Here is a 14,183-nt window from a genome sequence, read left to right as displayed (position 1 = left end):
CCCTGGGACGAGTGACTACACCTCTCCAAGCCTCAGTTTACTTCTTCATGAAATGGGAATGACTAAAGTACCTGCTTCAAACGAGGGTACGGGGTGGTTGATGAGCATCACTGTTATTCTCTCCCTTGCTCACAGGGGAGCCCCGGGGGAGCCGGGGCAGCATGACCGGGGTGATCAATGGCCGGGAATTTGGCGTGGCCTCGCTCAACACCAGCATGCAACAAGAGGCGCGTTCCAGGGCCACCACCATCTGGAGCAGCCTCGGCCCCATCCCTGCAGATGTGGGTAAGTGGGGGCCAGAGTGCCACCTGCATCTGGGCCCATTACTCCCCACGGGGCCCCTCTGCCACATACTGGGCCCGGGAGGAGGCACGTTCTGGGCTCCAGGGTTTGTTCAGGGGTGGATTCCCAAAGGAAGTGCAGGTATTCCAGCCTCTAGTAGAGGCTGAGTCCAAGCCAGAGTGGATTTAGGGGCAGGCAGCTTCCTCTCCGCCCCCCCCCCATAATCCCCTCAATAAGACACAAAAACTAGATTTAAAATCAGACAAAGAGCAAGTCTGAAATAGGGTTATGTGGATGCAGGAGGGCCGGTGATTTTTGAAGCCACTGATGGCCGTGTGAGTTTCTTCTTGCTGTTCAAGGCAAAGGATGGTAGAAAAGCAAAGAATTGCCAGAAATGATTAAGAGATTGTGAGCTGGAGGGAACAGAAGTGGGGCGAGGGGGAGAATAAAATCAGCTAGAATCATGAAATGTCCACTTTGGGACAGATTCATAAAATTTCGTTTGTGTCCTAAGCAAATGGAATGTGCTGGAGAGAAGTTCACCATTTCAGCATCTTCCTGGGATGTTACAGCAACCTTGCCTTAATGGACTTTTCGGGACCTCATGGCCCCTCGTGGAAGTCCAGAACAGGAGAGAGGGCCATGCTGACAGGGTCTTTGCTAAAACCAGGTCCTCTGAAGTTGGTCTTAACCATAAACCGGTGTGAACAGTGTGGGGTCAGGGGACTTTGGCGGGGGGTCGCCTGGGGCTGGCTATCATCAGAGAGCGATTGAAGGAACATGCTTCCTAGACAGGACTGGTTGTTCTGGTTGGCAGAGCAGGAGCCCAAAGCCAGGTGGGCCAGGCTCTGTTTAGTGGAAACAGAGGCACAGAGCAGTGGTCCAGAAGGCTCTGCTCCCCGCCTCCTGTGGCCCAGCTGGCTCCCCTTAATACCAGTCTTCCCAGTACATCCCCTGTGAGTCAACGGTGGCAGCTCAGCTTAGGAGCTTGACGGTACCTGACTACCAATTTTCAGGAAAACCCCATGCAGTAGCTATTCCCCTTTGCCATTTTCCTGATCCTGGGCTAAATAGCCAGGTCCTGGGTCCCAGGGCTGAGTGTGGGCTGGGAGGGAAGGGTTCGTGCTTTCTTGGGGGCAGTGGGGAGTCACGGAGGGACCTTGAGCAGTAGAGAGCCCCTCGGGCTCAGGGCCTAACCTGGCCTCACCGCCCCGCCCCACCCAGGGCCGCTGATGCGCGTGCTTGTGGTTGCCATCGCCCCCATCTACTGGGCCCTGGCCGGGGAGAGCGGACAGGCCCTGAATGGCCACTCCCTGACGGGTGGCAGCTTCCGGCAGGAGTCACACGTGGAGTTTGCTACAGGTGAGCAAGGTCTTTACCCAGGTGGAGCCAGGTGGGGCTGAGGCCCGAGCCAAGGGCCTCTCCCCCGTGGTGACTCCAAGCTGGGCGGGGACTGCAGGGGAGCTGCTGACGATGACCCAGGTGGCTCGGGGCCTGGATCCCGATGGCCTTCTGCTCCTCGACGTGGTGGTCAAGGGCATCGTCCCCAAGAGCCTGGCTGATGCAGATCTTCAAATGCAGGTGCGGAGTTGAGCCTGTTCCATACCCCTCAGAGGGCCAGCCCTGGGGGTGTGCAGACAGGGTGAGTGAGGGAGAATGGGGTATCCTGCCCCCATCTATCCCCCTAGCAGCTGAGCTCACTTTCCTTCCTGAGGTCCCAGCAGGGGCTGAGTCATGGCTTGGCCTTGGCCTTGGGGGAGGATTGACAGCTTGTACCAGGGCCCAACTCAGAGTGGGAAGATGCTCTGAGCCCAGGGATGGAATGTTCTCCCCTTTCCACAACAAGAACACTGAAGGGAAGTGGCTTGTTCAAGGTCACCCGGCGGATTGGAGGAGGAGCTGAGAGGCACAGCCAGGTCTCCTACCGCAGTCTCCCAACCCACTGAGTAGGGGGACCGAGGGTCTCAAGCTGCTTGAGAGTCGAAATCCCAGGCATTCTCGTACTTCTGCCTCCTCCTCTAGGACTTCCAAGAGCTCTACGTGCAGACGGGGCCCGGCCGGCTGTTCGTGGGCTCCACGCAGCGCTTCCTGCAAGGCGGCCAGCCCACGTTCCTGCGCTGCAACCGCAGCATCCAGTACGACGCGGCACAGGGCCCCCAGCCGCAGCTGGTGCAGCACCTGCGGGCCTCAGCTGTCAGTGCGGCCTTTGATCCTGAGGCCGGGGCCCTGCGCTTCCAGCTGGCCACTGCCCTACAAGCCGGTGAGGCCCCATCATTTGTCTCCACCACCTTCTCCCCCAGCTTAAAACCTGCCAGAGGCCCTGGACACTCCTGGTTGAAAGTCAAGATGACATTCCCCACCCTTCCTGGTCTGCCCACCTCCAACCCCTCCCTGCTCCTGTCAGTCCCCCTGTGACAGGGACACAGCTTTTTAGGCCCCTCCTGTTCTAGCCCTCCGGGAGCTTTCCCAGACCCCAGGGTGAAGGCCCAACACCCCTGCTTATGTTCAAGACTCAACCCACAGCCCACCCTCTTCTCCCAAGAGTGCCTGCACCAGAGGGTCCCTCCCAGGGGGTGGAAGCCACTGCTTGAACTCCGGGACACCCACTAGAACATGCCTCATTTTCTCAGCCAGTGGGGGCTATAGATATAAATGTTATCTTATTTGAAGTCCCTACATTTTTTTACAGCAAATAAGTGACAGTGGTAGGAGCACACACTTTGAAGTCAGGCAGACTTTGTTTCAATTGGCAGCTGCACCGCTTCCCTGCTGTGTGACCTTGGGGCAGTGTCCTGGCCCTCCTGGAGCCTCAGTGTGCCTTCTGCACAATGGATGTCACATCAGGGTGGTGCAAGGAGCAGAGATGCCATCTCTAAAACCCCAGCCCAGCACCAGTGGAGCACTGCAGAAACAGTGGCTGTCATTACAATTAAGCACATAGCCTGGTCTTCCTCCTGGTTCCAGAGCACACATTGTCCCCTTCCCTGCCCATGCCTTTGTTCTTGCTGTCCTTATCAGATGTGCTCATGTACCTGTTCTTCAAGCCACCCCCTTCCTGGCCAGAACCCACCACCCCTCCTCCCCAAGCCTCATGAGTAGTTGTGCACGTGTGAGCGCCCACTGGGTACTTTTTTTCGTTAATGATTTCTCCCGAAGGCCTGACTCATTGCCCCAGCTCCACCGCGAGCCCCTCAAGGGCACATTACACGACGCAGCATGCCCCATGGCCAGCACTTTGAACAGGCCTGGGCCAGGAGCGGGCCCGCTGACTTGCCAGGTACCTGGCTGGCTCAGGACAGGGGCTGACCCACAGCCTGAGCTCCCGGCTCAGAGGGCCATGCCCTGGCCAGGCAGATGGGAGGGCAGTGTGAGCCTGGGCTGTGGCCGGCTCCTCTCCACCCATGGGCCGCCCGGGGCAAGGGTGTCCTTGTGATCGCTTTGCCTTGCAGAGGAGAACAGAGCCGGCTGCCCCGAGGGCTTTGATCTGGACGCCCAGGGAGCGTTTTGTGTGGGTGAGCACCCTCCCCCACCCTGGCAGGAACGCTTTGCCCTGATTCGCCCCGGCAGGCAGGCAGGGGCCTGCACAGACCACGGGCCTTCTTCTCCACCCCAGACAGGGACAAGTGTTCCAGCGGCCCCAGCCCCTGCTCCCACTCCTGCCACAACGCACCCGGCCGCTTCTCCTGCTCCTGCCCGGCAGGCTTCACCCTGGCCTGGGACAAAAGGAACTGCCGAGGTGCGCAGACCCCGTGGGGGGGGTCTCCTCAGAACTTGCTGGCCCAACGAGAAGGCCTGTGCTGGGGAGTCCCTTGTCCAAGACACATGCTTTGGGGGATGGGCTGACTCTGAGGACACAGAATGGCAGTCTGGGGTTTCCAGTGCCCGTCCCCGCTGGGCCTCCCTTTGTGCTGTGACAGCCACAGGTGGGAAGGAATCCAGCGTTGGAAATTCCCCAAGGTCATATGCACAGTGGTCCCCATGGAAGAGATGCTCACTTGAAGCAGCCCCTCCATGGGGCCTGTCCTGGGAATGCGAGGGGCTGTCGGGCAGATTAAGAAGAGTGAGGGGGCCTGGGAGGAGGGTGAGAGGGGCCTGCGACTGGAACTCCTGAAGCCTTGTGCCTGGAAATGCCGAGGAGGCAGTGCTGGGCCAGCAAACGGAACAGCAGCACTTCCTGAGCACTCACTGCTCTTTTCCTCCGCCTTTGCTCTCTCTGCTCCCAGCTCTCTTGACATTGTTTTTCGTGTGTCCTTTATTTCCTCGGCGGCAGGGAGGTGGCAGCAGCACGGCTGGAGCCAGAGCCCCGAACTTGGGCGTTAGATAGACCTGGGTTTGAATCTTGACTCTGACCCTTACCACCCATGTCACCCTGGGTGCACCCACCTGTGAAATGAGAATGGAAATAAACCCACCTCTGGGTGATACTTGTAAAGCGCGTAGCATGGTGCCTGTGCTGCAGAGCTTTGGGCATCTTCTTGGCCAAATCCCTACATGAGGCTTAAATCCTTACCCGGTACTTCAAATAGATGTCAGCCTCTCCTTTAGGAAGGCAAAAGTTGGGTGCTTGTGCCATGATGCTTTTTTCCCATATGCCCATGGCAGACGAGCAGTTGATCTTGGCATTTATATCCGCTGAGCCTGGGCACGGCCTCAGAAGCTTTCTCAACACTCAATGGCCACTTTCCATTGATCAGTGAGCTGACACCCAATTTGCCCAGCTTTCTCTATTTGACCCCCTTGTAGAAGTTGCCAGATGACAAATCTGACTGTGGGAGAATCTACCCTCATGCTGACCATAAATCTGCGTGCGTCCCCCTCCACCCATGGGTCCTGGTGCTAGCTTCTAGACCCACATCTCCATTGACTTGGAGGGGCCTTTGTCTGCAGCCCCATCTCAAGTTGCAGGCCCTTGGGCCCTTGGGGCACTTGGGGTGGTCTCTGTGTTCCCAGTGCAAGGTGAGGGGAGGAGGGATGGAGAGAGATAACGGAACAGGTAGAAACGCGCTCGCCAGGGGCCTTTGGGGCTGGTAAGGCCAAAGTGGGGGTGGTGGGCAGGGCCATGTGTTCACTGCTGTTTATTTGCCATGTGTTGTATTTGAAATTTTGAACAGCAGATTTCAAATAAACCATTCTATGACTGACAGTGAAGGAAGGCGAGAAGGAAGGAAAGGAAGGATGGGGGGGAGGGAGGGAGGAAGGGAAGAAGGAGGGAAGGACGTTCACACAGCCATCTGCTCCCTCCCCACCCCAGATGTGGACGAATGTGCACGGGGTGCCCACCTCTGCCAGGAGGGCCAGCGCTGTGTGAACCTGCTCGGGTCCTACCGCTGCCTCCCGCGCTGCAGGCCAGGCTTCCGGGTGGCTGCCGAGGGGGCCGACTGTGAAGGTGACAGGACACAGTTTGAGGCCCGTCCTCATTCCAGGGAACTCTGCAGTTGCCAGGCTTTAGCTGGAGCGGGCCCGTGTGTCACTGGGACGCTGGGCTTTGGGGCGGTCCAAACCCCTCTTGGCAGAGGGAGCTAGCAGGTCCTGGGCTGGGGCTCAGGAGGTCTGGGTTCTAGCCCAGCTTGGCTACCGGCAACTTGAGCATCTTCAGACAAGTGACTTTCCCTTTCTGGGCTCTAGTTTCTCATCTGTTCAATGGCGAGACCCAGGCAGGGATTGCAAATATACGTACGTCTGCTGCTATTTCCCCTGTTTCTTCTACTGCACCATGGCCCAACCTAGAGAAGACCTCTGAATCCTTCTCAATACAGATTCTCGATTGCAACTGGCATTTGAGATAAAACAGAGGTGCTGCCCTGGCTGCGGTGACCTCCAGGGTCCTTCCCACACTAGCCTTCTATGGGCCCTCGATCTGGGATCTCCTGGCTCCTCCAAGAGTGGTCGTCCAGTGAGCGGGGAAGGCACGGGGGAACTTGACCTGAGAGGCAACAGTTAAATCTCGGTGGACCTTGGAGCCCTAAGATTTCCCTTCCTATTTACAGGGCTCTTCTGCCTGCCTGTGTTCCACTCTCCTTTTCTTTCCTCCCTCCCTTCTTTCTTACTGTTCTTTTGAGCTCCCCCCATGTACCCTGAGCCCTTTACATGGATATCCAATTCTCCCCTTACAGGGCCCCATGACCAGGTCATGTGTTTTCCCTCTTTATACACGAGGAAGCAGGTTCACAGAGGGGGAGTTACTTGCCCAAGGACTACTAGAGTAAGACAGAAAATAAGGCAGAGAATAAGGCAGAGCTCAGCCTGAACCTGGCACTCTGCCTCTAACCCCACTCTTTCAGACCTGGGCCCAGAATTCTCTTAACCTCCAAACCCAGGGTAACTGGGAAGGGGTTGCAAGAGTTGGCACTCAGCCTCGTGACACCTGGAGAAGGGGACAGGGCATAAGGCCCAGGTGTGGAGGGGTGGTATGTCCCCCTGGGGAGGGGGCTTTGAGCTCAGCCCCTGCCGCTGAACTTGCCCCTGCCTCCCCAGATGTCGACGAGTGCCTGGAGCAGTTGGACGAGTGTCACTACACCCAGATCTGTGAGAATACCCTAGGTGGCCACCGCTGTGGCTGCCCCAGGGGGTTTCGGAGCCAGGGCCCTGGCCTGCCCTGCCTAGGTATGGACACACCCACCCCTTGCTGGCCCGCGGGCAGTGAGTGTGACCACGTGGTGGCAAGTTCTGTGGCTCGCCGAAAAAGCAGTGGACATGTGCCTGGATCCATATCTGCTTTATTGCACCAAAACCTCATGACCATCCCTGGGAGGTCATCTTCCCTGGGAGAAGGAGAGTAGAGAGAAGTGGGTGGATCTCAGGGAGGTTTAGGAGGTAGAATCGACTTAAATAGGAGACTGAAGGGATGAGGAGCGGAGGGTGAGCTGGAGTCTAGAATGATGCTTGGGACCAGGGAAGGTTTGGCCTCTATGAGCCTCGAGGAGGCTGGAGCTGGCGAGGAGGCTGGCGTGGTCCAAGGGAGGGAAGGCCTGGAGGCAGGCCTGCGTGAAGCTGTGAGGCAGCTGGATTCTGAGTCGCAGGAGGTGTGAGCAAGAGAGGTAGCTAGCCAGATCATGTGGTTTCAGGCCAGGCGAGCCCTGAACCACCCTCAGCACCCCTGCCTGGCCCCTGCCCCTTTCCAGATATCAACGAGTGCCTGCAGCTACCCAGAGCCTGCACCTACCAGTGCCACAACCTCCAGGGTGGCTACCGCTGCCTGTGCCCACCAGGCCAGACCCTCCTCCGTGACGGCAAGGCCTGCGCCCCACTGGAGCAAAGTGGGAAAAATGTGACCACCGTCAGCCACCGGGGCGCCTTTGCACCCTGGCTGAGGCCCCGCAGCACCATCCCTGGAGGCGCCTACCATGCCTGGGTCTCCCTCCAGCCAGGTCCCAGGGCCCTGAGCACTGTGGGCCGGGCCTGGTGCCCCCCTGGCTTCATCAGGGAGAATGGTGTCTGCACAGGTAAGGCTGGTCCCCACCATCTCACCAGGGACATACCCTGCTAGATTACCTTGGACTCCTAGCCTGGGCATATGGCCACCACCCACACTGTTCAGAAACCCTGGACTCATGAGCAAGTGGGCAGGGGCTCTAGGCAGTTGGGCATCTGGATGTTTCCCGCAATATACTCCATGGAGCATAGATCTTTTCCATGGAATATCTATCCCAAGGGGTATGATAGACGGTTGGTAAAACAAGGGATTCCATGTTCAATGGGTTTGAGAAAAGTAAAGCCAGGCAAAGTGGAGGCGGCTCCTTGCTGCAAGGCATCTCAGAGTTGGGCTGTGCTGATGGGCAAATGGCCTCCAAGAAAGAGATGGAGTATTTTCCAAACCATCTGACTTCAGGACACTTTACTCAGAGAGAGGGTTTCCTGGGCAAATGTTCTTGGACCTCAGAAGTGAAGCAGTCAGGGAGGGAGATTTTCAGGAGTAAAAGAGAATATTCCAGGCAGAGGTGAGAGTGTGAACAGGGACTGGTGGGTGCAGAGGTGGGGGAGGTTGGCCCCGGGCTGCCAAGAGGGGGCAAGGGGAAGCAGCCAGCCTGAGGGCTTTCCTGCCTGGGCAGGGGCGTCTGCAGGAGGAGTGCTGCCCTCAGTGCTTTGGTGAGCGCGGGTGGGACTGGGCAGGGTTCCCAACATTTGTCAAGCCCAGGGACTCCTGCAAGCCCCGAAGTCGGGTAGGCATTGGGTGGGGCAAGGTGTAGACTGCCCAAGGCAGGAAGTCTCCCCGGCCTGCCCAGAGCCTGGCAGCTGTCCATATGGCCCATGGTGACTCAGTGTCTTTCCACCGCCTGCTTTCCCCCCACCCCGAACCCACCACCCGTGCCAGACCTCGACGAGTGTCAGGTGAGGAACCGGTGCCAGCATGCCTGCCAGAACACCGAGGGCAGCTACCAGTGCCTCTGCCCTGCTGGCTACCGCCTCCTCCCCAGCGGAAAGAATTGCCAGGGTGAGCAGGTGCCCGGGGCGGAGCCATCTTCCCAGTCACCAGAGAGGACAGGGCAGGGCATCGTGGGAGGGGCTGTCAGGAACTCATGCTCTCGGCCTCCCATCCCTTCGTGGTTAGTTCTTCAAGCCTCTCCACAGTCATCCTCCTGTGAGAACGCTCAGAGGGGTTAAGTGGCCACCCCAAGCTCCCACAGCCAGTGGGAGCCCTAAGAGATTAAGTGGGCAGCCTCTGACATCAGCCCTGGGGCTAAACCCCAGCTCTCCGATGTGTCCCCCGGCAACTTACTTCAACTCTCTGAGCTTCAGCCTCCTGGGCAAGATGGGGCAAACGCAGTCCCCACCTCAAGTAGCTGAGATGAGACATGTCAAGAGCAAGCACAGCCAATACAGAGCACTCTCCTCTGAGTCCAGCTCCGCCCCCCCCCCCCCCCCCCCCCCGCTGGGGCCAGTCAGGCTGCTTCCCCCTGTAAAAGGGGAAGCACACCGGCCTCACCTGTCTCCACCCCTCCCTGTCTGTCTTGGGGATAAGTGACCATCCTTGGAGAAGGGCCATGCTCCGACTGGGGCCCATGAGGGTCAGGGGCCAAGAGTGAAGTTGGCCTCCTGGGGCAGCCCTCCTCTGCCCTAGCTGTCCACCCCCGCTCTGAACTTCAGTAGGTCCTCAGGGTGCCCAGCAGGGCCCTGGTAAGCCCCATTCCCCGGGGGGGGGGGGGGTATGAGGGGCCTCTGCAGCAATTTTCTCTCACTACCTCTCCCCCTACTACCCCTTTCCTGCTGTCCCTGGTCACCTTCGGTCCCTTTGTCTTTGCTCCATCATTTTGCACCACCCGCCTCCCTTCACCAACCTCCCCCCACCCACCCAGACATCAATGAGTGCGAGGAGGATGACATCGAGTGCAGGCCCGGCCAGATGTGCTTCAACACCCGCGGCAGCTACCAGTGTGTGGACACGCCGTGTCCCGCCACATACCGGCAGGGCTCCAGCCCGGGGTAAGGGCTGAGCTGGCTGGGTGGAGGTGGGGCGGCGGGGCGGTACATTATCTACCAGGTACCAGGTCCTCCCACTCTGGCTTCTATGTGGCCAGACGCCCTCCTCCAGGAAGGCCGCCCACCAAGCTTGGTGGAAGTGTGTCCTGGGGCCAGTGGAGGCAACCTGTCAGGACTCCCTGCTTTGCCAGGACCCCTGTGCCCACAGGGCAGGGCAGTGAGCCCTGGGGAAAGCAGCTTCCTGCAGCCCCTCTGCAGGATGTCATCCTCAGCAGGGAGCATGCACTGGGGCCTGGAAAGACAGGAGTTGGGAGAGAATGGGAAAGCTGGGGGATGGACACACAGAGACCTGGGGCTACCCAGTGACACACACACACACCACCACAAGACACAGGGACACATACACACAACCACCACCCAGAGGCACACAAAACTGAGAAGACGGACGTACACAGACAAACACAAAACTCATTTCCACACCACACACACTAACAACACTCATAAAGACCCAGAAGGACTCAAGGACCTTGGCAACAGGACCTGCTGCACAAGGGAAGGTTTCCCGGGTGGCTTGCCCTGGATCTGACAAATCGGGAAGTCTGGGCTGGGGCTGGAGAGGGCGTCCTTGGCAAGGCTGAGCATGTGTTTTTGAGAACCCCCAACCCCTAACCCCCAGCCAGTCCTGAGCCCTGCTGGCCCCTCTGCACCACAGCTGGAGGACACCCTGTGCTCGCTGGGCTGCCCTGGGGCACGGGCTGGGAAGTCCACTGGGGACACCAGTTAAGGGCATGTCTCTGGCTTCTTTGAGCCCCAGTTTATTGACGTCTAAAATAAGTTAACAGTGGCACTAGTAGAGAAGGTATTTGGGGTGCAGGAGCAGGGGCAGCGCACGGAGAGATCTCGCGGTGGGGGCCGGGGGCAGGGGCTTGAGACCAAATTCCTGCGGCCCGGTCACGCTCCGAGGGTAACCGTGCGTTCGTCGGTCTGTCGGGCCGCAGGACGTGCTTCCGCCGCTGCTCACAGGACTGCAGCACCGTCGGGCCCTCCACGCTGCAGTACAAGCTGCTGCCGCTGCCCCTGGGCGTGCGCGCCCACCACGACGTGGCGCGTCTCGCCGCCTTCTCTGAGGCCGGCGTCCCGGTGAACCGCACCGAGCTCAGCGTGCTCGAGCCCGACCCGCACAGCCCGTTCGCGCTGCGACCGCTGCGCGCGGGCCTTGGCGCCGTCTACACCCGCCGCGCGCTCACCCGCGCCGGCCTCTACCGGCTCACGGTGAGCGCCCTGGCGCCCCGCCACCAAAGCGTCTTTGTCCTGCTCATCGCCGTCTCTCCCTACCCCTACTAAGGGCAGGGGGGAAGGGGTCACTGGCAGCGGTTCCTGGGTCAGCAACCTCTGGGGGTGGCAGAGGCGGGGGTGGGGAGAGGGGTGCCAGGGACGGGGGGCGGGGCAGGCCAGGAGGAGCTGGCCCAGCCCCCACCATGTGGCCCTTGCCACACCACCTGCTGTGGCAAGAGAATCATCATCTGCCCCCGACCCCCACCCGTGCATCAGCCAGATCTTCAGCAAACATGACCCTGTTCACAGCCTTGACCCCAGGGCAGTGAGGACTGCCCCTCCCTCCGTTCCTGCTCTCCCCTTCCCCCAGGGTGGAGACACCCCCGGCAGATGTCAAAGGCTGTGACTTCTAGCGTCAGGCCTGCGGGGAGGGCTTGGGTGAAGCCTCCGGGTCTGAATCGACCCCTCCCTGCTTTCCCCAGATCCCAGGGGGAGGTGGGCTGGGACACAGCGTCCCTAAAAACCCCAGGGGTGGCACCCACCCACTCCTGGCACTGTCATCCAAACCAGTTGTGCGTGTGTATGTGTGTGTGTATAATATAAATGCAGTTATTTTTAACCAACTTGATTTCTGTGTCCAATTATTTGCTTTGATACGGAGGGTCTTTGGCTGGGAGGGAGAGCACCACCCTTCTGGTCCAAGAGCACTGGAGTCGGAGTCCAGGACCCCTGGCTCCCTACGAGTAGGGTGGCCTCAGGCAAGTCGTTCATCCCTTCTGGGCTGTTTCCTTTCCATAAAATATGAATCTGACAATAGGGCCTCCCCATCTACACTAAAACAAGCACACATAGCAATACATAGTAGTGAAAAACAAATGCTTAATTTTCAGAGGTTGAATTAAGTAAATCCATTCATTCATTCTTTATTCACCAAGATTCACTGAACCCTACCTATGTGCCAGGCAGTGAACAGAAATCCTGAGGCTCGTGACCTTACATTCTGGTCAATGGCTAGAGTTGGGACTCCCAGCTAACTGACACCCCAACTCCCTGCCTAATAGCCCTCCATCTTTATCTTCCCCAGGGTCACCTCCACTTTCATAGCTGGCTTCCTTTAAACCAAGAGTCTGCAATCTTTTTCTGTAAAGGGCTAGATAGTAAATATTTTGTGCTCTGCAGAATGTGAAGCCTCTGTTGGAGCTGCTCACCTTTGCCATTGCAGCCTAAAAAGCCATAGACTGCAGGCAAACAAGCGGGTGTGGCTGGGTTCCAATGAAACTATGTATGGATGCTTAATTTGAGTTTTATATAATTTGTTGCAAAATAGTCTCCTTTTTGATTACTTTTTCAACCACTATGTAAAAACTATTCTTACCTTGCAGGTTTTATAAAAATACACTGGACCATAGCTTGCTCACCTCTGCTTTAAACCAAAGAAAGCACTAAAGAAAGAATTTCCGGCGGGGGTTTGGAGGAAAAAGCTGGGGCCGCTCCGTACCCTGTTGGTCCAGGGCCCACCTGGGAGTGCCTCCCTTGCTTTGTGCAACCTTGGATTCATGGGTCAGAACTTGAGCCCTGTCCTTTGCTGGGCTGTTAATCTTTTATAGAGATGGGGCGTTTGCTGCCCAGGAAGAGAGATAGGGTCAGCCCTGAGCCAGAGCATTGCGGAGGCTGATACCTGCGGAGAGGGACTGCTGATTCCTCTCACCCCTGCTCCCTCCTGCCCGCGGAGCCCCAGGCTCACTGGAGCACCTCTGTGTTCATTAAACTACTGTTTTTTGAGTCCCTGTCTTGTGCCTTATGGGCCCGAGTTTATTTACTCCTTCCAGGAACTCTAGAGGCAGGAAATAACACCCTTATTTCACAGATGAGGAAATGGGGGCTCAGAAATGAGCCATTTGTCCAAGGTCACCTAGAGGTGAAAAGAAGGACTCAGCTCAGACCTGACTTCAGAGCCCAGGGCTGTAACCATCACGCTCCCCTGCCCTGATCCTTTATGGAGGAAGGAGGATGTGGGAGGAGAGGGAGGACCAGGAACGGACCAAGACGAGGGACCATGGTGCTCTGAGACCCGAGAAGCTGCAAAGGATGAATCCATTCAGTCCAGCCCCCCTCCTCTTCCATCTTCTCCTTTTCCCATTTGAGATGACAAAACAGAGGTCAGAAGAGAAGTGACTTGCCCAAGGTCATGCAACAAGCTAGTGGCAGAACCAACTGTGAACCCAGGCTCTGACTGCCAGCCCTGTGCTTACCCCTCGCCCATCGCCCACACCCACAGGGATGGTCACCAAGCAGAGGAGGTGCCTCTCAAGGGAGCTGCAGCTGAAGCCAATTCAGAGAGGGCTGCTTTCCACTTCTGCTTTTCCAGCTGCCACCTGCCATTGGCCAGGGCCCTGCATGCCGGCCCGGCCCCCTGGCACCACCTGACCTCCAGGGCTGTTCTGCACCATCTGGGGTGGAAAACAGCTCCACAGGTCACTCATTAAACTCTCTGATGCAGCTTTTCCAAGAACCAATAACTGGACTCTGTGTTCCTCTAGATAGGGACTGGCAACCTGGGGCCCAGCCTGCAGGATACTCTCTGTTCCTGGGGTGTCTGGGCCTGACCAGCAGAAAAAGGGCTTCTGGTGCCAACCACCAGAAGGCAACAGGACAAGATCCTTGCAGTATCTACACATCCATGATGGGCAGGTGCAGAGACCTTGGTTGGCAGAAGAGAGAGACGGAGGGCAGGAGGGGGCTCACTCCATGGCTATGTGCACAGGCTCTATCTAGGTCTATGAGTTGCAGGGAGGATTTAATGAATCACATCCATTGAACTTGTTTGCAGGCCAGATACGTGTCCATGAAGTCCAGACTGACCCCTTAGAAAGGCCACCCTGGCTACAATGTGGAACATAGATGAGAGGAGCAGATATGCACAGGCAGAAAGTCAAGTGTCTACTTGGAGGGACCCGTGAGAAGTGATGGTGGTCTATGTTCAGACAACAGCAGTGAGAAAAGGGAGAAGGGGCCAGAGACCTCATGTTTCTCCATTTTGTTTATGGAGACTTAGGCGTCTAGTATGTGACAGAATGAGTTCATAGAGAAAGGACCCCAGGGAGTAGATGTGGCTCAAGCAATTGAGTGCCTGCTTCCCACATGGGAGGTCCCGGGTTCAATCCCTGATGCCTCCTAAACAACAACGACAACAAATGAAAAAAATGAAA

At 57.7% G+C, this 14,183-nt stretch overlaps 1 protein-coding gene across 1 annotated transcript in view; it reads left to right on the top strand.

The window, feature by feature from the left end:
• Positions 1–11,602, top strand: part of HMCN2 (hemicentin 2) — a 151,392-nt gene extending 139,790 nt beyond the window's left edge. The window contains exons 87-98 of the mRNA XM_071216527.1: positions 136–285; positions 1,507–1,644; positions 1,742–1,863; positions 2,305–2,542; positions 3,732–3,794; positions 3,896–4,018; positions 5,534–5,668; positions 6,757–6,885; positions 7,404–7,724; positions 8,594–8,713; positions 9,576–9,702; positions 10,698–11,602. Of these exons, the coding sequence (XP_071072628.1) occupies positions 136–285; positions 1,507–1,644; positions 1,742–1,863; positions 2,305–2,542; positions 3,732–3,794; positions 3,896–4,018; positions 5,534–5,668; positions 6,757–6,885; positions 7,404–7,724; positions 8,594–8,713; positions 9,576–9,702; positions 10,698–11,043 (2,012 nt within the window). The 3' untranslated portion in view covers positions 11,044–11,602. The remainder of the gene's footprint in view (positions 1–135; positions 286–1,506; positions 1,645–1,741; positions 1,864–2,304; positions 2,543–3,731; positions 3,795–3,895; positions 4,019–5,533; positions 5,669–6,756; positions 6,886–7,403; positions 7,725–8,593; positions 8,714–9,575; positions 9,703–10,697) is intronic.
• Positions 11,603–14,183: the final 2,581 nt, after the last annotated feature.

The sequence above is a fragment of the Dasypus novemcinctus genome, chromosome 8 (assembly GCF_030445035.2).
Source record: "Dasypus novemcinctus isolate mDasNov1 chromosome 8, mDasNov1.1.hap2, whole genome shotgun sequence".
Classification (NCBI taxonomy): Eukaryota; Metazoa; Chordata; class Mammalia; order Cingulata; family Dasypodidae; genus Dasypus; species Dasypus novemcinctus.
This window is presented reverse-complemented; position numbering and strand designations above follow the sequence as displayed.